The following is a 21,204-nucleotide window of genomic DNA, read 5'->3' on the forward strand; positions in this document are numbered from 1 at the left end:
TATATATATATATATATATAATTATGTTTTGTATTTCAGATCAACACCGATGCAATAATTACATATCCAATGCATAGTTCTGTAAAATTAATCGCCGAAAACACCGACCAACCCATCTACTTTTATGTGTCTTCTTATCAAGGACGATACAGTTTTGTCATGTGGAACGAAACCACACCATACGGTATTATTTTTATTCTTGTATTTTACTTTTTTATTCAAATTGCTTGATTCAAATTGTTCAGATTGCTTTATAGCACATATCACGATTTGATGTTTGTAACTTCTGCATAAATTATGTGTAACTAAAATTTGTTATTTATTTTATCATTCAAGGCGTGGTGCATCATGACGATTTGCAATATTTGTTCTTCATGAAATTCAAATTTCCATTCTTCGAAAACGATGACCCGGAAATTCCTACAGTAGAACTTATGACAAGCATGTGGTCGAATTTCGTTCAAACTGGACAGCCAGTATCTCCAGCTTTGGCTAAGAATGTTACATGGGAACCTTACTTACCAGAGAAAGACAACTATCTAGAAATCTCTGAGGAACCAAGAATGAAGACAGGACTTTATCCCGATAGAATGCAAAAATGGGACAGTTTGTTTCCTTTGAATTCGAAATAGAAATCGATATCTACAGCCGATTTCGTAATGTGCAATACATATACCTACTGATGACCTAGCTGATTAAGTCATTAAGTAAAAGTACATACATACATCAATCTTATTACTCAACATATGCAAATACAGTTATATCATTATTTTATTTAAGAAAAGTTTCTTTTTTAATAAAAGTTATTTCTGCAAAATTATAATATTTGCAAAATTATTTTTTAGTATAAAAAATATTTATTAATAAAGTTTCGATACTTCATTATGAGGCAAGTTGTACTGGCAAGTTAAGTGAAATCATTATTAAAATATATCTTAAGTACAAAAAATTGTTACTTATATAACAAATGCTAAAAATTATATAAAAATTTACAAAAAAGATTGCATTTAAATCTTCGGGTCTGATGATTGCAACCTCACCAGAGGCTCGCTTAATTCCCACAATTTCTTGCCTTTAGCAGGATCCTTCACAGCATTCGATAATCCACGTTCCTAAAATATATTTAGAGTGTTTTAAGAAGAATTAAGGAAAGAGCATTTAACGCGGGATTTAACGTTAAATTAAAAGAATCAAAAGTTATATACATATATCGCTAAAATTCTTGAAATATTGAAGTTTTTTGGGGAAAAAAATCAAGCTTTAGAAGATCAACAATAATTCTTACGGCACAATCCATAAAGTATTTTCCCGAAACTCCGTTAAGTTCGTCAGAAACTGCGAGATGAATAGTCGTATGTGCGCCTTGCTTGGGTGTTTTGAAGAAAGCCTTAACTATTAATTTCAAACCCCAAGATAACGGAGCGGGTACGTTTCGCCAGATTCCACTGTCTATCATCCCGGGATGTAAGCAATTTGCCGTCACTCCCGAGCCCTCTAAACGTCGCGCCAGCTCCAATGTAAAGACTATATCCGCATACTTTGATACGTAATACAGATACGCCGGCAAGGTCAATGTTGGATTAATATTGTCAAGATTTAAACACGCTAATCGATAAAGTTCTGACGCAACCACTATGATGCGACTTGGTTTCGATTGTTTCAATAAATCTGTAAATAATGAGATTTCCTTGTAACGAAATAATTTACGTAATTATAAAGAAACATACTTTATCTACCGGTGAATGACGTAGATATAAAATAATAGCGCTTTTTATTATTTCTAAAGATTTTGCGTAAATTATAAAATAAAAACTGAACGGCCTCATTATCATACAACTGTGGTTTCTCATTAATCACTTCTTATCATTTATATTTCTTGAATATATATATATATATATAATATATATATATATATTCAGGGAAATAAATAATAAAAGGTGACTAATTAATATATATATTTAATCCCTTGAGTGGCATTGACGCGCCGCATTACGTGCAGAAAAAAAGATGTGCCAAAAGTGGCATTGACACATATACGCGCACATCGTTTTATTTTTCTCCAGTTAGCAAGATTTTCACAAAACTTGCTACTTAAAGATTTTTTGTCTTTTTGAATTTTTATCTTGCCATTTTTGGTTTGTTTTGGTGCTTATTTTTCTGCTACTCAAAAGGGATTAAGAAATAAATGATAAAAGTGACTAATGGATATGTACAAAGGTGACTGCCGAACTTAAAGAGCGTATGGAATGGTCAAAATAGAATAACTTTTGATCAGGAACCTACACTGAGAAAAAAAAATCGTAGATTCAAAGAAATATTATTTGATTCAACTAAATGCAGTGGTCACGGGCTGTCAAGCTAACATTTGTTAATTCAAAAAATATTATATTTAAATAGATTCAGAATTTCTTGATATTACTCACGTATATTTGATTTAAATATATTAATATTTGCATTAAACAAATCACTACAACTAAACGAGTTTAGTCAAATTTACAACATTTTTTTCTCAGTGTATGCTCTCCGAAGTAATCCTGAGTAATCCTCAGTACAGGCCTTTGAATGTATGGAACTCGGATAATATATGCCATGAAATTATCGTGTGTAATTTTTTCATCTCTTCCACTAGTTTTATTTTGTTTTTATTAAGGTTCTGTTAAGGATTACATTAGCACACAAACTGAATTTACAAAAGGTGTTTGAATTGGCGACCTCCGAATTCAATGTAAGCATTGCATCATTGAACATAACTTTGGCGCACTCCTTTAAATATTCCAAAAGGAATCTCACGTAATCCTTAATAAAACCTTAATAAACACAAAATAAAGCTAGTAGAAGAGTAGCAAATTGCGATTTATTTCATTATAAGTATATTATTCGAGTTCCAAATATTCAAAGACTTATACTGACTCAGGATTACTTCGGAGAACACTTTTTTTTATTTTTTTAACGTAGGGAAAATTATGAGTACCACCGCCGCCCCCGCGGAAGGGCGGATGGTTATGCCGGACTCTTACCGGCTAAAAACCCTACGTGTGGCCTAACCTGGTGTTACCAGGGGCATCCGGGAACTATTTACTAATACATCCGGAACTTACTTCGGAGAACATAGATTTTTAACCCTCCGTCACCCCTCTGGGTCTTTTTGAGCTCAAATATCTCCGAAATAAAGAGAAGCCAGGTCTGACTCCCCGTCTAAAAAAAGTTGTTAGTAGTGAGAACTCACGCACCAAGGGACGCCAGGATCCGGCAGCTTGTCGTTGAACAGCGTCGAGTCTTTACGATTGTGCTCAAATGGACCCAGGGGGGGTCACGGCGTTAGTGTTTCGCGCAAGTAAGTAAATTTTATGTACTGAAATCTAGTATGGCGGAAAGAAATGTTGAGGAAATATATTACTATCTACGTGACTGACAGTCCCAGCATTACGACAAGGCAGTATTGTACCGACTGCGCTCTATAAATTATTTCTGTTATATTCGTTTTTTGTATACTTTATTTAAAATTCAAAATCTATTTTACAATAATATTAATTTTTTGTAACAAATAATGATTTATAAAAAAAATTGTTTTCTTTCATTTATTGTCTATACATAAAACGTTATAAAATTACCCCACTTTCAGGCCTAAAAATAAATATACTTTTTGAAGCCGGGACAGATGAGTCTGTATTTTTCTGAAAGGTCATGGTCTGAAGTATAAAACCCTGCAACAGCTTTTCTTAATATTTACTTATTGCAAAGATATGATTTTTTAAACAAATTTCGATTTTTTCTTCATTTTTTTAAACATTTAATTGTTATTAAAAAAAACTTTTAACATTTAACTATATTGGATAATGTAGTAGAGATCCTGAAAAGTAACCCTGAATTTTTTCAAATTTTTTGAAAGCTTATAATGAAAAAAATATAGGTCTGGACAAAACGGACCCAGAGGGACAACGAAAGCAGTAAAAAAACGGTGGTGAATCGGAGGTTTAATCGCAGGTTGTTCTATTTTGATCCCTCTATACGCTCCTTAAGTTTGGCAGTAACCTTTGAATCACCCTGTATATATATACACAGAAAAAAAAGAACAGTGTCAAATCAACACTGTTTATACTCATATATACGCAAGAATATATGTATAATCTTGAAATGAGATTATATATTACGTTAAACGAAGAAAACTTGCTTGAATGAACTCATTATATAGTTCAACCAAGAAAAAAATGTTGAAATAAAAAGTTGAAATGTTGAAATAAAATGTTGGAATTCTTATAAGAAAATTATAGTAATCTTGCGTATATACGAAACAATCTACATCTTCTTATAAGATGTAGATCTTCAACTTTTTATTTCAACACTTTTTTTCTTGGTTGAACTATATAATGACTTTATTCAAGAAAATTTTCTTCGTTTAACGCAATATAATCTCATTTTAAGATTTCCAACTTTTCCAATGTTGAAACTAAGGATATTTTCAAATCAAGAGTAAGTATTCCTTCTTTTCTGTGTATATATAAGCGTAGATATATAACACACACACACACACACACACACACACACACACACACACACACACACACACACACACACACACACACACACACACAATATTTGCGTAGTAAATTGTTATTTTACAATTTAAAATCATTTATAATAATTAAACACAATGTGCCAACGGACCGAATAAAGAAATATTCTATTTTTATTTTACACAAAATAAATGCGTTAGCACAATAGACAAATTAGTAAACACGTTTTTGCGTTATAATTTCTTACCGATTAAAAGATGCGTCAGCAAAAATGGCCCAAAGTAATTGGTAGCCATAGTCTGTTCTAGTCCGTCTTCCGTAACTATTTTCCTGAAAGTCTCTGCAGTCCCAGCATTATGGATCAACACGTCCAATCTGCTTTCCTCTTGATTTATCTGCCACGCAAACTTTCTGATCGATTGCAACGATGACAAATCCAATTTACGGACTGTGATATTGCCATTGTTTGATTCTTTCACAATCTCGTCTGCATATAAAATATATGTGTATGTCAGACACATTTATTTATTACAGAACATATATCGAAAAGTATATCCCTACATAAAATGTAGAGTTTCACATTGCTTATATCGCAATAATATACCGCTTTTAATATTTGAATTCAGGAGTAATTGAAAATAAATGGCTTTAATTGGCCCCAAGAGTGAAATATCATAAGGAGAGATCTTATTTCTTGCTTTTGTTTTAACTTTGCATTACAAATACGACATTTTGTATGTGTATCTATTTATCTCAAATTTTATGTGTTATATTTGACTTATATGATTATTAGTTAGTAAAGTTATATATCCTATATAACATAATTGTGAAATAAGTTAATGACGAACGAGGAAATGCTGTTCAGAGAATTATGCAGGTAGCCTAAATACATTTTACATAATAATTAAATGCATGTGTAACGATAGAAACCAGCTTTACTCAGTGGCCACGTTTTGATTTACAATTATAATTAAGCGACATCATTATCTCTAATTATATAAGCTAACGTGTGCATTACTCATTCATTGCTCATAGACAATTCAGTCGGAACAATACTGTAATTGAAATATTAAATTACAATCAATTAAGTTCAGTAAATTGTACATAGATAATAACCCGTAGTGTTTTTTACGCCTACATATTTCCGTGTAATTTTAATGAAAGAATAAATAAAAGAAATTTTTATAACAATGATAATTTTTAAAAAAGATAAAGAATTAACTAGAACTAGGATAATTATCGCATTTTTATCATGGCTACTTCCATTACAATGTTATTAAAATAATAGTTATTTTAGTTACGAAACCTTTTAACTGATTAGCAATATCCGTGTTTCTGCATGCCATAATGATCCTCGCACCTCTCTTGGCGAGATCCCTTGTTGTCTCCTTACCAATACCGGAGGTACATCCGGTGATTATTACCGTTTTACCATCCATACGGTTTTTACTTTTGCAAATGCCCAAAGTGCAAAAAACGTACAAACGGAGGCCTATCAGAAGCAATATTACACCACCCGACACAATAGCCGCGATCCAATAAAGCAGCGTCGTGCAAGGAATGATATTTAATATCATGTTATCTAAACAAAATTATACAAAAATATTATATTAAAATTGAACGTTAATTAATGTACTTATTGCACATGACATTATTTATAAATGTATTATATTTTACTAAAAAAAAAAAGAAAAAAAATAATAATAAGAAAAAACAAGAAAATTAGGTACACACTAAAATACACTTCTAAAATACTCTTCTAAAATACACTTCTAAAATAGCAACGCTAATAAAGTATTTGGGATGAATTAAAAACTTATGCTACTTTCGGTAATATTATTTCTGTAATAGTAAATCTTATTGCCGCGGGTTTAGAAAAAGAGAAAGCGCGTCGAGATGCGTCGCCTTGAATGCGAATTTTTTATTCTAAGGAGGCAAATCTTCGCTTTTACATTTTTATAGCTTGGTCGGAACGGTCGGGACAGCTCGAAAGTATATCCGGATTCTACGTGACTGCAGCGTGCTGCACCGTACAAGAAGGTCATTGACCATATATACCGTTTTACAGATACCGAATTTATTCTTCAGTGTGACTTTATCCAGTGTACTTTGTTAAAAATCAAATAAATCAGTAAAATAGTTTGAGATGCATGATATAAAAAACAACTTTTCGTGAAGCGATAAATATATTATTATTAAGAAAGCCAATCGATTAATCTCAATTAATAATAAGTAAATTTTGAAATAAAACAGAATCGATTATAATTGTTTCAAGGAAAATCATATAATATAAGATAATATGAATAATAAGTGTTTGTTTTTATATAAAATAATGGTAACAAGAAATAAAAATAACAATCACGTGTTATATAAGAATCAGATAAAAATGTGTTATTTGTAAGTGGTTGTTAAATGTTTATTTGATCAATTATTATAATACATGTGGTAACAAAATTCACAAGAAAACTTTAACATGGAATGTTTAGTATAATTTTAATATTAACGAGCCAAAGTTTTTCCTCAAATAATGAAATTACATCTGCGTATATTTTATTTCTAGAATACATTAATCAATTAATATCTTAACATAGGAAATCATCTCTTTTTTGAGAAAACAATCTTATTATATTCCCTTTTACCCCTTCATTATGCAACAAAGTTACTCACAATCAGCTAAGAAGTCAAACTCAATTTTGTTAAACTTGTCACTGAAAATGAACTACCTGAGCTCACGTTTTCTTTTCTCTTTTTCCGATGTCTCCCACTTTCTGTCCCGAATTAATAACCATGTCACGAATATAGTTTTCCTTTAAATCTATCGTATTAAAATCTGTAGATCAATTTCTGATGAAAGATCTTTTTTTATGCGTGATATCATGCATCTGTCTTGTAACAACCTTCATTTCGATAGCTGTCGATATCTCGATATTTTGTCAAATTCATTATTTTTTAAATTTACAATAAAAAATATCTAAAATATTTTTCAATATTTCTATCGTTGCAATATTCCCGATCAAAGCAAATAAAATATATTTGTGTTTATTTATATTTTCTATAAAAATAGAATTTCCCGCGTAGAATGAGTTCCCAATAAATCCCGTAATAAATGTACGCAAGGATGTACTGTATAAGAAAGATACGTTAATCGAATTTACATAATCGTACTCACATGCGCTATAGCAGAACTCTCATTAAAACTCTCCAGTATTTCGTGTGCCGTTACGATCCAAGAGCCGGTGATATACTATTGACTACCAACGAGAGAGCACCGAGACCCCCTTTCAGATATAGGTGAGCGGACAATATCGGCATCCCCACTTCTCGCGGTGAGAAACGATGATGAGAAAATGGCCTTGATGCAACTTTCCTGGTGTGACTTTGAACAGTCCAATTTTACATATTGTTCTGTCGACGAATGAACTCGACATTATTTCGAACGCAATCTTCGCGCATTCTTGCGTGCGAAGAACATTTCTCTTAAAGCTCAAATTATTATTCTTGTATATAATTTTGATACATCATAATCTTTAGATATAGGATAAAATGTGATATAAAGATAAAAGGAAATAAAGAATTTTAAAATGTAATCGAATATATATATGTATATACGTTCGCACAATTCTCTTTCAACTATAAAAAAATTAATTAATTAATCAGTCAAACTATTAAGTCGAAACAAAACAATTGTCGATACACGGCAAAGAATTACGATATGATACTTAATTATGTTCCATTAAAAAACAGAAGCTTTGATTAACTGAGCCATGGTTTATCTTATAGAAAGCGACTATGTTCAACAAACAAGTTAAATTATACGAGTGAAATTCGACTTTTTAATTTCTACATGGCCTAATTTGAGCTAAAAGAAGACTGTAAGTCATAATGTGTTAAAGAGAATAAGCCTCTATTACATATGTTACATGCAATATAATAAATAATTAAAACAGTAAATCTCAATAATTTTTTATTTCTTATTTCACAGTTAAGCTTGCAACTTTGCATTACTACGGATTTCTAATTCGCTTTAGTTTCATGAAAATTGTGCGATCGCGAACGTAATTTGGCGCGTACGCCGTCGATTGATTGCGACTTCGCCGACTGATCCATTTCGACAGCGTTTTGCAAAATCTGTCCCGCCAGACTGGAGATGCGCAGATCCTTGAGTTTCATTGAACTCTCCAGATACGCGATTTTGTGGTTTAAAGTGCTTATCACTTCTTCCTTTTCGCGTAGGTCCTTCTTCAACTCCGAATAAATCGTACGTTGCACATTTTCGCCGTTTGCATCTTCAATTCGCTCCGTTGTGACGTTTACGAGCGCGTCGCCTGCTTTAAATGCGTTTGAAAATTTATCAATTTTTATCAATCACAAAAAAATTGTCTTATTTATTTATTAAATATCTCACGCCTGCGAAAACGAGAAGGTATGCAACAGCTGAAGATGTTCCATATACGGAAGAGACACATAATCCAACTGAAGACAACGAGGATTCCTCGTTTGAGACACGTAAATTTAGACGGCTTAATTTCACGAATTTCGTTATCGACATCAAACTTGTTTGAACTTTCTACTGGCAATTTTAGGTAACCATCGTTCTCCGGCGAGCCATCTCCAATCTTCTCTTCTGTAGAGAGCACATCAAATTTAAAACTGAATGAGACATTAGCCAAAGCATTATTGTTAAGCAAATGTGATTATTTAATATCTGCGCGTCTACCTTCTACATCTTTGAGCTTCAACTTGTGCATTTCAACACCGTCCTTCAGAACTTTCATTCTCAACTTGGTCAAGAGTTTCTCGATTGCACGTTGCGACCCATTTGCCAATTGATAGATCGTATCGCTGCTCAATTTCATGTCAAGTTTCATGAGCACCTTTCGATTCAACATTTTCCAGTTCTCCCTCTTTGTGTTTACACTATTTGCCGGAACATAATTGTGAAGCTCCACGTGCCGGGGATAATATAACTTGAGGACCTCCGCCGTGAGAACTGTCAAAGGACAGTAAAACAACGTTCAATCAGATTCTGATTAATTCTACTTGGCATTTCAAAACCAGGGTGCAATAAACTCAAGATACTGTAAGCCTAACATTTCCATAATTGTGTGTTCTGTGCTTTTAAAGTTTTAAAATAATTTTAATAATTTTATTGATATCACACAATTTGAATCTAAGAGATTAGAATCTAATAAGACTTAATATAAAATATTCTAGGAATTTTACGTTCTTATAATTTAAACTTTTAAATTAGCTGGAATTTAACAAATTCTACCTTAATAATCATATATATTTTACTATATATTTTTATTTATTTTAATAACACTGAGCTAGTTTATAAATAGTGATAAACTAATCAAGTAACATTTACACCACTTTGTTGACAGAAATTATTAATTTTCCATTGTTTAATGTAGGAAAAAATTCAATCAATTATATATATAGTTAAAAATTTTACTTTAAACAGCCGGTTGAATTAATCGAAGTTTAGTCGAAATGGCCTTTAAATTTGTCAAAAACACTCTTAATGCGAAAACCGGCCTGAAATCAGAGATTTTACCGGCATCCGAGAAATCTCTCGTCAAGTTTCTCGCGGGTTTCGAAAACGGGATGCCATCGATCCATTCAACGAGCTCCCTGTCGATCTGCGCCGTGTCGCCGATCATCTTTCTTTCCTCTTATCGATCGGTCCGGGTCAATTCATACTCGTATATTCGCTAATTCGCCACGTTTTGATGTATCGCGTAAACAATCGACGAGGAAACTCTGGGTCCTGGGTCATGCTGTCATCCCGCGGTTTCCCTCTCGCGACGCAGAGCAAAGCGGAATCAGCGAAATCGGTCCTCGCTTCGTCGAAATGACACGATACGTCGACAATCGAGTGCGCGATTTTCCTCTATTTCAAATTAATTCCGAAGATAGTCGATGAAGTAAAGAAAAGAGAGTATCTTTTAAGAATATGTCAAACTTTGAGATGAACGCTATATTGCCGCGCTTTATTAACGCGAGCTCTATCCTTTGCAGAGTATTATGTTTTTATTAGCAATAATAATAGTTATTTGTGTAACAAGTGCTGTAAGTTGGAAATTGGACGTGCGGAGTGGACGCACGAGCCGGAGGTGAGTGCGATCAACCCGCACGTCCAATTTCCAACTTATTACAGCACTTGTTACACAAATAACTATTTACTTAATTCAAATAAAAATATCTAATTCTAAATAAATATGTGTATTATATTAATTAAGTAAATAGTTATTATTAGGAGTCACCTAATAAATATTTTTTTCTCAGTACAGCTAACAATAATATCGAAAATTGGGACATCGTTTTAATGACGTCTTTAATAAGGGTCGACAGGGTCACGGCCGAACTCCGAATTGGCACGGTGGAGACCTCTGTCGGGTTGGCTTAGCTGCGAGTCCGTATTTTATTTATTATAAATTTTATCACAGTCTCCGATTAACGTGATCCTCCGATAAAACTCACTATTCGTCTCTTTCTAGGGGGATAGTTAGAAAGAGACGCAGAGTGAGTTTAATCGGGGATTACGTTAATCGGAAACTGCAGTGATATCGGCCCTGAGCCAAAATGGAAAATCCGGTAGTAGCGGGTTGCGGCGCTGATCTTACTGATTAAAACGAGCATAATTTTAATGAGATTCGTTAATTAATTTGGCTAAAATTTAGGAAAAACCGTTTCAAAGCAGCTTTCCTTGCCAAAGCAGCTGCTTGAAACGGTTTTTCCCAAATTTTAGCCAAATTAATTAATGAATCTCAATCATTAAAATTATGCTCGTTTTAATCAGTATAAAGACCAGCCGCAACCCGCTACATAGCCGGATTTTCCATTTTGGCTCTTAAAAAATTTATAATAAATAAATACACTATACAGACTCTCTCGCAGCTAAGCTCTACTCCTGTCGACCCTTGACGTAGTACCTTATGTTCCCGATTTTGGACATTGTGTTAGCTTAGTTGAGTTATTATCTTTATTCTTTATTTTCTTTAAAATTTATACATTTACGAGTAAGTTTATACAGTAGGTAAAGAATTATATTAATTTTTATTTATTCTTTAAATTTGCAAACAATAAACAAGCAAGTGTGTTATTTATCTAGAGACAAAGAGAGAACCTCTCTGCTAGAGATGTTCCTAGGAACATTTCGCGTGCGACTTTCGGACGCTGTCGAACCACTCCCACTCCACCAACTTCATGGATTTGTAGTGTGATATATGCATGGTAGAAATACAAGGGTATGCTCATACCGTGTCAGACCACTGCGCATTCCCACCACTTTTATACAAACTTACGTCATATTCGTGTAGCATCGGAATGAATCGGATGTACTCGGTGATTCGCAATGGCTGCGTTCGCTCGGTTCGCTGTTTATGTCGAGTAATTCGTTTGTGATTATTACAGTGTACGCAATGGCGTGTAATGTGAAAGGGTGTGGGAACTATCCGGCAAAGACCAGAAAGATCGAAGGAAAAAAAATAAAATATTTTTCCTTCCCAAAGGATCCAGCACTGTTTAATAAGTGGCGTCAAGCATGCGGAAAAGAAAATATTTCACCAAAATATGGTTTGTACTTTTGTATAGATTTCTCTTGTTTATTATTATAAGCATATATTTAAGAATCTTAAACCTTGTTTGCTTCAGCTAGGATATGTTCGAAGCATTTTGCTGATGAAGCTTTTACGAAGCCCTTACAACAACATCTACTAGGTTATTCACCTATACGAACTAGGAAGATACATCCTGATGCTATCCCGACGTTGCATCTCCATGCAGTACCTCCACTAACATCAAACGAAAATGTGTTAGCTGAAACAATGCCTTTGCCTGTATCAAATGAAGTTTCGATGGATGTTGAACAGACACCAGCATCGTCCAGTATAGAAGAACAGACACCAGCATCGTCCAGTACAGAAGAACAGACAGCAGCATCGTCCAGTACAGAAGAACAGACACCAGCAAAATATAAAGCAAAATATATAGCCGGATACGTAGCATTTAGATTTAAAAGCACAGATAAAACATTAGGTATTGAAACGCGTCAATTGGAAACAACGGGTGACCAAGATTGGCTGCAAGTTATTTCGCGAGGAAAATGTATGTGTCCGAGTGACAAATTATTACAATGTGCTCGTATAATGAATATTGAGTTTGCTAAATATCACGGATCCAGTTTGAATAAAGAAAATCTTATATTTCAAAACTTAGCAAAAATAATAGAACCACAATTGAAAATTAAAATACCGAGAGAGGCATTACTATGCCTCATTAGGACTAGGACATATATTAGGCTGCGCGAAATGAACCGAGCGATTGCAATCGCAAATCACAGGCAAAAAAGAAGAAAGATGTCAAAATTTACTAATAAAAAACCTGTATATTAAATATTTGCATTTATTGTTATTTGATCTTTTATCTGCATCTTTCCTCTGCATATATAGTTCTTTATGTCGTACGCCACAATATATTTTTGTTTTGCGTCTCAGCTGACAATTCTTTTCCAATCGTTTTCCGACCAGTTTTGATTAAAACTAATAATTCGCAGAATTTTAATAATAAATGACTGGAAATTAAAATCTCGTTTTATGTGAAATTTTTCCGTACGTCGCAATGATTTTTATTCAATGCACACAATTCTTTTTTTCTTAATAATAATAATATTTTCTGTAATATCATATATTTAGACAAATCCACATAAAATAATTATAAAATTCGTCAAATAACAATAACGTTTCTAACATCTACAACGAGAGACAAATTCGGGAAACGATGAGCGTTTATCCGTATGTCACGTGCGTTTTTTATATTTATATATTTTTGTTCATATATATTTATTTATTTATAAAACAGAATTTTCTCTCACATAAATGATCAACATTATTTTGTATTCACATATTGTCCGCTCAAAATGCTTTTATAAATGACTATTATAGATTCGCTGCTTAAATGTGCCGCTCAGTGTGACGTAAGGTTGGAAAAGTCGCTGATTGGCTGGGTTCGGCAATATGCGCAAGAGCATACCCTTGTATTTCTACCATGGATATATGTATGTATGTATGTATATATGTGTATGTATTCTTATGGCAGTATACGTGTGCGTGTGATCGTGTCGTTAACGCTGTTGTTCGTGCCGTTCGTGGTTCGTACTCATCGTACTGTTGCAAAGCAATTGTCATGGCTTCGGAACGATACAGTTTTTCGTTAACAACCTTTAGGTAAATACAGTTACAGTAACGCAATAATTGCGTACGAAACAATATGTTTTAAGCCAATATTCTGTGTTTGCGGTGAGAGATAGATCCCATTGAAAACCAGATTGAACATAACCAATCCTAACCTCTAAATCGAGCCTACACTCAGCACATTCTTTAATTATTGTGAATGCAAATTTTTTGCTTAATTAACGGCGTTTTATTCATATTGGCGATTTGTTGACAAATGCATAAATAATCACTTTGTTCGAGTATACTAAGATTTGAAAATGCTAAACGTAACGTATGACAGGATGACTTGTCAAAATCTCTGGAGCATATGTGTTAAATCTAAAAGTACAAGATCATGTCATAACATTTATAATTATTTGTATATCATGTAATTCATACGATTAATGATACTGTTTTTTACAGTCCATCGGGCAAATTAGTGCAAATAGAATATGCCTTGGCGGCGGTAGCCGCCGGCGCGCCGAGCGTCGGCATCAAGGCGTTAAACGGCGTCGTTCTTGCTACGGAAAACAAGCACAAGTCCATCCTCTACGACGAACATAGCGTAAGCAAGGTCGAAATGATCACGAAGCACATCGGCATGGTCTACAGTGGCATGGGCCCAGATTACCGATTACTAGTGAAGCAAGCACGGAAAATGGCACAACAGTATCTTCTGGTGTATCGAGAACCTATCCCGACCGCGCAACTCGTGCAACGCGTTGCGATGGTCATGCAAGAGTACACGCAATCTGGGTGAGCTATTAGTCTTTGACCATTTGTATTTTTACTCAAATTTTAAATTAAAAATTATATATTTTTAAATTTTAAATACAGAAAAGTTATCTAACCGAATGTAAATGTGCAGTTTCTGACTGTAGTAAGAGGTAATCAAGTAAGCGATAGTATTAAATTGTTGTCATTGCTAATTTGTAGAGGTGTTAGACCCTTTGGAGTGTCTCTTCTGATCTGCGGTTGGGACAATGACAGGCCCTATTTGTTCCAATGTGATCCATCTGGCACATATTTCGCATGGAAAGCAACCGCAATGGGTAAAAATTTCATTAATGGCAAAACGTTCCTCGAAAAGAGGTACAGTGAGGATCTGGAATTGGACGATGCCGTTCACACTGCCATCCTGACGCTAAAGGAAGGCTTTGAGGGACAGATGACTGCGGATAATATTGAAGTTGGCATTTGTGACGCGAACGGATTCAGAAAATTGGATCCATCCAACGTTAAGGATTATCTCGCGAATATTCCTTAAGCGGGAATTTATGAAAATTCCCTTCTTTTTAATATATTCCCAGAGTAAGACGTTCATAATCGTTAAAATTTCAATCAGGTTCTTGCAATAAATGTCCTATCCAAAATAAAACAATTAATTGTACTTTCTTTCGTAAAAATCAAAATTGTGTTCAATTATAACATATGCCACTTTGGGGAATGAATCGTGATAGTACAATGTTATGGAGAGGAGTATGGATGTAAGGTGATGGTGGGTGCGATGAGATATGTTCTTAAAAATACCATCCGCAGCTCTGCGAGTTGGATGGTAACTCCGTGAGTATGTGCTCACGACTCTTGGTGGTAGCATCGATCGGCCGATGAGGGCAATGAGTTTTTGCTGAATTTGTTTCTAAACTTAGTCGGCGTGGCCAGGCACTCGCGAGAAAACGCATTTGCCCGCTCGTGGCTAATTAGTGTGATACTGAGCTGCTATCTTAGAGGCACACGCGGCCACCACCATATATTTAGTAAGATATATCTTATTCAGTAAGACATTTTATAATTATACAGAGTAAGCCAAAAGTCTGAGTACAGTCGAATATCTCGTAAATAATGCATTTTAGAAAAAAAATGTTTTAGACAAAAGTTGTAGGGTTTAAAAAGATATATTTATTGATCTTACTAGTTTGATCTTAGGTGGCGTACTAAGGTCAAGTTAGAGTCACTTTGAATTTTTTAAATTAGACCCTCTATTTTTAATTGCATATTCTTGTAGCTTTTATCGAGACATTTTCAAAACTATAATAAAGCTCACTTTCGTTAAGAATTTCCTGAGATGTTTTAAATTTTGTCATGATATTTTAAATATAAAATATGAAATATCTCGTAAAGTATTCACTTTTCGATGACTTTACCTTGATACTTTTGTACGTAGAATGAAAGGAATCGATTGTTGTAAAAAAAGAGATTTAAAAAAATTCTATTGCGTTTTGTAGACGCATTAAATTTTGCAAAATCGCAAATATAAAAATTAATATTATTATTCGCTTCCTTTCATTCTACGTATAAAAGTCTCAAGGTAAAGTCATCGAAAAGTGAATACTTTACGAGATATTTCATAACTGTATTAAAAACATGATAAAATTTAAAATATTTCAGGAAATTCTTAACAAAAGTGAGCTTTATTATAGTGTTTCGAAAATGTCTCGACAAAGGCTACAATAATATGTAATTAATAGAAGGTCCAATTATATATATATATATATATATATATATATATATATATATATATAATTTAAAGTGACTCTAAACCCTAACTTGACCTTAAGGACGCCACTTAATATCAAACTGATAAGATCAGTAAATAGATCTGTTTGAACCTTTTTTTTCTAAAATGCATTGTTTACGAGATATTCGACTGTACTTAGACTTTTGGCCCACGCTGTATATACATATTTTATTACATGCGTATATACAGGGTGTCCTAAAATTGAACCGAAAAACTTTGTGTAGTTATAAAGGACACTATAACAAGCATTTATTATCAATGAAACCCATGTCCACAAATAAACCGTTTTGGTTTTTGAATTGAAAACAGTTATTCAAAGTGGCGACCATTTATTTCCATACTGAAATTGCAACGTCGATTTATGAATTTATGATCCCTGAAAATAATGTACTTCAACTAGCTAGATATAAATTAGTCTTTGATTCACTCTAGTGCCAAAATAGGTCATTTGCGGACATGAGTTTATTGACAAAAAATGCTTGTTATAGCGTTTTTTATAACTACCCTAAACTATAAGTTTGTCGGTCCAGTTTTGGGACACCCTGTATATCTAAGAAATTTTATTTTTGAAGATTAGTAGGAGATGCTTTTAAAGATTGAAAACTTGCTTTATCAATAACTGCTTTTCAACGAAATTTAATACATATATATATACAGTTTATATTGTCTTTTACCGTTGTCTACTGCTTAGTTTCTCTGGGCTTTTTAATAAGTTTAGTTTCTACAAGCTCGAGCTCATTAGTCTTAAGGCCTGTGTCCACGATGCTAGAATTTGGTCCAAGTTCTCGATTCAAGTTCTCAAATAGAAGTAGTTGTACTTTGATGACTCTAGATAGCGTTATAGTAAAAAAATGTAGGGTCGAGAGCTGAGTATGTCCTCAGGCAAGTGGAATATATATATATATATATATATATATATATATATATATATATATAATTCTCTTTTCTCTATTTAAGATTTATGAAAGTTATATACATTTCCGTTGTCCAACGTCACATTGACCATCATTGATTAGCTTTTTATAAAGTAATAATGTTGGCAAAAAGGAATTGAATCCGTATGAATCTAGTAACTAGTACGAAAAAATGGGACGTGCCGCATTTTTTCATTCGAGGTTTTTATTCGAGTTTTGCTTCCAAGTTCAGTGTGTCCACGATCCAAGTTTTAGTAACTTTCCCTTGGTCCGAGAACTTGGACCAAGTTCTAGCATCGTGGACACAGGCCTTTACGCCTCAATCTCTTATGACTTATAAAATGTGAATGGGATAAGAATCGGGGGGTCGAAGATTGAAGTATATGTGGAACGAGAATCGGGATTTGCCGACTAGAGTCAACTGCTCTTGCACGAGATCACGCGTCACCGTGTGAAATATAATAATATAATTATTAAAATTCATGCATAAATTCACGTGGAAAAATATTATTAGACACAAAAGATCCAGCCCGACCATATATTGGCACATTTTTTATTTACTTGATTGTTACATCATAACGGTTATGACTCACTTAATATGATATTAAAATCCTATTCTACTTATCATTACCATCATTAACGGCATTACAACTTAATTTGAGTCTTAGTTCTTGGAGAAAAACGAATCGCTCATTTGTTACAACAATGACATAACTCACAAATTGTTATTTTTGAACTCTTTGCAAAAGAGGGTGAAAATTCAATACACTGAATGGGGAGCTAATATATAACTAGATATTTTTGTTCCTCTACAATCAGTTCTTGTACCAAAATTGCATTTAAAAGTATAATATTAAAAATTTTTAATGATTCAAAACATTCAAACTTATTTTTTGGAAAATTTTGTTTTCTGAGTTATGTCATTGTTGTAGCAAATGAGCGAAATCTACGATTGGGAACATTCAACCCTCTCTATACGTCTATCAGATTTATAAAGATCAAAAACAGACTATTTGCATACGTTACGCATTGATTTTTTATTTATATTTTGTATTCTCACACCTCGTTTTTACGTGTCACAGTTTTAAATATATTTTGGAGGATTTTTAACGCAAATAACAGTGTAAATAAGTTTGGGATTCTATTTTTCTACAGCATGTGTCTCGGCATTTTAACATTTTCAATATTGGAAATTATATTAAATAATAAATCATTATAAATTAGCTGTCTCGAAAACTTATATATTATGCAACACGTGCATGGAAAGTGCCCCATTACGCACGCTACGCGTGCGTGATAGACCACTTTCCAGGCACTTGCAACATAAAATAGGGAGTGTAAGCCGTGTGTAAAGATGAAAATTCCCGGGTGCGGAGTTTACTCGCCTTCGGCTCGTGCGTAAACTCCGCACCCGGGAATTTTCATCTTACCTCACTTGTTACACAAATAACTATAGACTTATTTATATGCTCATATAAGTCTGTACAGACTATGTCTTATCCTATAAGACATACGGTCTTCGACTGTATGTCTAGTATCTATAAAATCATTTCAAATTTGATTTTTGAGCGCAATTACTGCGCCGAATGGTTTGCTGCTTTGACCAATAGATATCGAATCAGCTACCGAACGCGCCGCAACAGATCGCGAAGTCGCATTCAAACTGGTCCCGTTTTTCACGATTATAACTATGTAAAATAACTGAATCTCGTTCCCGAAGGATTATCGGAGGCGTCTCTCACAAAATATACCCAACGTGGATGTTGTGCACAATCGCGATTATACGCCAAGATCGTTATTTCGGTATCGATGACTCGCTTCTGCGCCCGGGATCAACCGAGATATTCGCCATGTGTTTTAATCCAAGTGCATCGATAATGCAACGAGTCCGCGATTGTTATCAGGTATGTATATACATGCGCGTCGTTATTCTACAATTAAGTAAAAACATCTTGAATATTCATATATTTTTTGCGTCGAGTACAACTACCGCGTTCGGTTCACGTTACGTCAACGGTATCGATACTTGAAGAATCATGATATCGCTTTTCGATAAATTCCGCGTCGCAAGTCGCGGTCGCAACGCCCGCGGAGAGTTGCATTCGAATTGCTCCTGTCAACTCCTGTGGTTTCTATCGCGATTGTCATCATTTTTATAAAAACGCATGTTGCGCGCGTGGGCAAAATCATCGCGAATGTCTCGCGCGGCATCTCATCGCACGCATTGGTCAATCGTGCGCAACTATACTAATCCCACCGAAGATGGACCGAGAAATCGCCAACGAGGATGCCAGCCCCATAAATACGCATCCACGTTATTCTGCAATTATAACTCCGCTCCATATTCGTTCTTTTTTTATATTTAGAAATATAATATGTGGCACGAGTAAGTATCAAGTATTTTGGCGTATATACTATATATATACAGTTTTTATATCAATCGTAATTCGACGTTACACTCCTCGCATTCCTGTGGCTGCCCTCGCCATACATACACTATACGAGAAAACAACGACGTTCATGCGTCACTGTTGGTAATTAGCGACACGCGGGCCATCCGGTTACTGATAGCGGCCGGCCGAGACCGCCACGCGACGAGAGGCGAGAGCGAGGGCGAGGGCGAGGAGACGTGGAGCAACGTGGAGACGTGACGGGGTGGCTTGTCTTGTAATTGTAAGCGGAGTAGTGGCACAGACTGTGGTAGCGGAGTAAGCGGCAAGCGGCTCGCTGCGGCGCGCGCGCGCGTATCGATCGCTCGGCCGGCCAGTGGCAGCGGCATAAGCATAATCAGACGAGGCGCGACGTCGCAAGTCGCGAGGAGCGAGGATGCCGCTGCCGCCGCTTCCGCGCGGCTTTTGCAGTTGGTGCGCGGCTGGCTGGCCTACCGGCAGTACCGGCTCGTCTCCACTCACGTCGCTACGAACCTGATTCACCCCCGCGCCGTTAGGCCGTCAGGCAGGCTACCACACAGGCTACTCAGACTCAGGCTACTATGTCGCCGCCACCGCCGCTCCCCTCGTAGTGATCGTTTAGCTGTCATCTGTCGTCGCGGGGCCAGTCTCTACTCTCGACGGGCAGCTCGCGCCCGCCTCGGGAACGGATTTGCGCCTCCTCCTTCCCATCATCCTTCCATCCCCCGAGAGACGAATGTCCGCAGGTAAGGCGATCATCCCCCGTCGCTTTTCAGCCGTAGGCTCTCGTTTCGTTCCACCGCGTTTTCGACGCGCGAAGCGCGTTTCGCGGGACTCACGCGCGCGAGAAAGAGAAGAGAGAGAGAGAGAAGAGAGACGAAATGTCGAGACTGTCGAGAGTCTGTAATTGAAACGAACAGGTTCGATCGTCGCTGCGCGCGACGTTTATAACCTGTCGCGAGCACATTGGCAGTCAATCGCCATCGACTTGCCAATTATACGCGACGACGCGACGAGCCTATGCCCCGCGACAAAATTTCGAATTTGCTAATTTGGTTTGGTTTATTGACCGTTTGGCCGTCGGAGATAAAGTCGCGGTAATACGTCAATCGTTTTTATCACCTTCACTTCTCTTCGTTTTCCTTGGCGTTTTTTAATAACGGCTAAACTGAGACCTATATATTTTTATTTTGTGTAGGTGTATATGTCAGTACATTCGTGCATTTATTTTTTGCCGCGTACATTTTGTTACATTTTTAAATCATTTTTCCCGCAAAGAACATGATATTCCCGTATATTTAATCAAATGAAAGATATTAACGTATTCCACACGCGCGCGCACACACACACACACACACACACACACACCACACAACAACAATAACGCAAGTTAATTAATGAAATTAACGCCTTTTTAAAATGAAATTAACGACCTCTGCCTTTTTCAGTTCAAATCCACAGACAAAAAAATCAGCTAATTTTGGGCTAATCTGTTTATTACGATTTCAAGTAATGAATTATTTATATATACATATATATATATAGTTAATAAATAATTCAAAGAGCGATCATTATTTCTCGATCGAAATGAAACGTTGGTCATGAACGGATTTGTTACAAGCGCTCGCATAC

At 35.2% G+C, this 21,204-nt stretch overlaps 5 protein-coding genes across 7 annotated transcripts; 3 read left to right on the top strand and 2 right to left on the bottom strand.

Moving 5' to 3' along the window:
* Positions 1-33: 33 nt before the first annotated feature.
* Positions 34-647, top strand: LOC112465701 (bile salt-activated lipase-like). Its single transcript, XM_025033389.1, has 2 exons — positions 34-184; positions 337-647. The coding sequence occupies exons 1-2, from the start codon at positions 70-72 to the stop codon at positions 630-632; spliced, it is 411 nt and encodes a 136-aa protein (XP_024889157.1). The 5' UTR covers positions 34-69; the 3' UTR covers positions 633-647.
* A 166-nt stretch (positions 648-813) lies between these two features.
* LOC112465700 (retinol dehydrogenase 14) lies at positions 814-7,990 on the bottom strand. Its single transcript, XM_025033387.1, has 5 exons — positions 7,684-7,990; positions 5,821-6,096; positions 4,762-5,001; positions 1,286-1,668; positions 814-1,112 (listed from the first exon to the last, which is right to left on the bottom strand). Exons 2-5 carry the CDS (start codon positions 6,089-6,091, stop codon positions 1,008-1,010), a joined length of 999 nt encoding a protein of 332 aa, XP_024889155.1. The 5' UTR covers positions 6,092-6,096; positions 7,684-7,990; the 3' UTR covers positions 814-1,007.
* A 183-nt stretch (positions 7,991-8,173) lies between these two features.
* LOC112465714 (sperm flagellar protein 1-like) lies at positions 8,174-10,497 on the bottom strand. 2 transcript variants are annotated; one of them, XM_025033417.1, is made up of 4 exons: positions 10,072-10,497; positions 9,232-9,504; positions 8,920-9,138; positions 8,174-8,839 (listed from the first exon to the last, which is right to left on the bottom strand). In XM_025033417.1, exons 1-4 carry the CDS (start codon positions 10,175-10,177, stop codon positions 8,529-8,531), a joined length of 909 nt encoding a protein of 302 aa, XP_024889185.1. In that variant the 5' UTR covers positions 10,178-10,497; the 3' UTR covers positions 8,174-8,528. The 2 variants fall into 2 exon arrangements, with proteins under 2 accessions (XP_024889185.1, XP_024889184.1); XM_025033416.1 differs by having other exon boundaries at positions 8,174-8,842.
* Positions 10,498-11,767: 1,270 nt separating this feature from the next.
* On the top strand, positions 11,768-12,913 carry LOC112465712. 2 transcript variants are annotated; one of them, XM_025033413.1, is made up of 2 exons: positions 11,768-12,092; positions 12,171-12,913. In XM_025033413.1, exons 1-2 carry the CDS (start codon positions 11,900-11,902, stop codon positions 12,908-12,910), a joined length of 933 nt encoding a protein of 310 aa, XP_024889181.1. In that variant the 5' UTR covers positions 11,768-11,899; the 3' UTR covers positions 12,911-12,913. The 2 variants fall into 2 exon arrangements, with proteins under 2 accessions (XP_024889181.1, XP_024889182.1); XM_025033414.1 differs by having other exon boundaries at positions 12,175-12,913.
* A 691-nt stretch (positions 12,914-13,604) lies between these two features.
* On the top strand, positions 13,605-15,110 carry LOC112465713 (proteasome subunit alpha type-2). The gene is made up of 3 exons (XM_025033415.1): positions 13,605-13,741; positions 14,153-14,485; positions 14,666-15,110. Exons 1-3 carry the CDS (start codon positions 13,701-13,703, stop codon positions 14,994-14,996), a joined length of 705 nt encoding a protein of 234 aa, XP_024889183.1. The 5' UTR covers positions 13,605-13,700; the 3' UTR covers positions 14,997-15,110.
* Positions 15,111-21,204: the final 6,094 nt, after the last annotated feature.

This window comes from Temnothorax curvispinosus, unplaced genomic scaffold (assembly GCF_003070985.1).
Source record: "Temnothorax curvispinosus isolate PA1 unplaced genomic scaffold, ASM307098v1 QBEX01015436.1, whole genome shotgun sequence".
Classification (NCBI taxonomy): Eukaryota; Metazoa; Arthropoda; class Insecta; order Hymenoptera; family Formicidae; genus Temnothorax; species Temnothorax curvispinosus.

Coding starts and splice junctions, on each gene's coding strand:
- LOC112465714 (XM_025033416.1), bottom strand. CDS start 10,177: ATGATCGGCGACACGGCGCAGATCGACAGGGAGCTCGTTGAATGGATC. Junction 9,505..10,071: donor GAGAGATTTCTCGGATGCCG/GTAAAATCTCTG, acceptor GTCCTTTGACAG/TTCTCACGGCGGAGGTCCTC. Junction 8,843..8,919: donor ACCTTCTCGTTTTCGCAGGC/GTGAGATATTTA, acceptor ACGCATTTAAAG/CAGGCGACGCGCTCGTAAAC.
- LOC112465700 (XM_025033387.1), bottom strand. CDS start 6,091: ATGATATTAAATATCATTCCTTGCACGACGCTGCTTTATTGGATCGCG. Junction 1,669..4,761: donor GCTGACGCATCTTTTAATCG/GTAAGAAATTAT, acceptor CATTATTTACAG/ATTTATTGAAACAATCGAAA. Junction 1,113..1,285: donor AATACTTTATGGATTGTGCC/GTAAGAATTATT, acceptor AATATATTTTAG/GAACGTGGATTATCGAATGC.
- LOC112465701 (XM_025033389.1), top strand. CDS start 70: ATGCATAGTTCTGTAAAATTAATCGCCGAAAACACCGACCAACCCATC. Junction 185..336: donor GAACGAAACCACACCATACG/GTATTATTTTTA, acceptor TTATCATTCAAG/GCGTGGTGCATCATGACGAT.
- LOC112465712 (XM_025033413.1), top strand. CDS start 11,900: ATGTCGAGTAATTCGTTTGTGATTATTACAGTGTACGCAATGGCGTGT. Junction 12,093..12,170: donor AAATATTTCACCAAAATATG/GTTTGTACTTTT, acceptor TGTTTGCTTCAG/CTAGGATATGTTCGAAGCAT.
- LOC112465713 (XM_025033415.1), top strand. CDS start 13,701: ATGGCTTCGGAACGATACAGTTTTTCGTTAACAACCTTTAG. Junction 13,742..14,152: donor TTTTCGTTAACAACCTTTAG/GTAAATACAGTT, acceptor TGTTTTTTACAG/TCCATCGGGCAAATTAGTGC. Junction 14,486..14,665: donor CAAGAGTACACGCAATCTGG/GTGAGCTATTAG, acceptor GCTAATTTGTAG/AGGTGTTAGACCCTTTGGAG.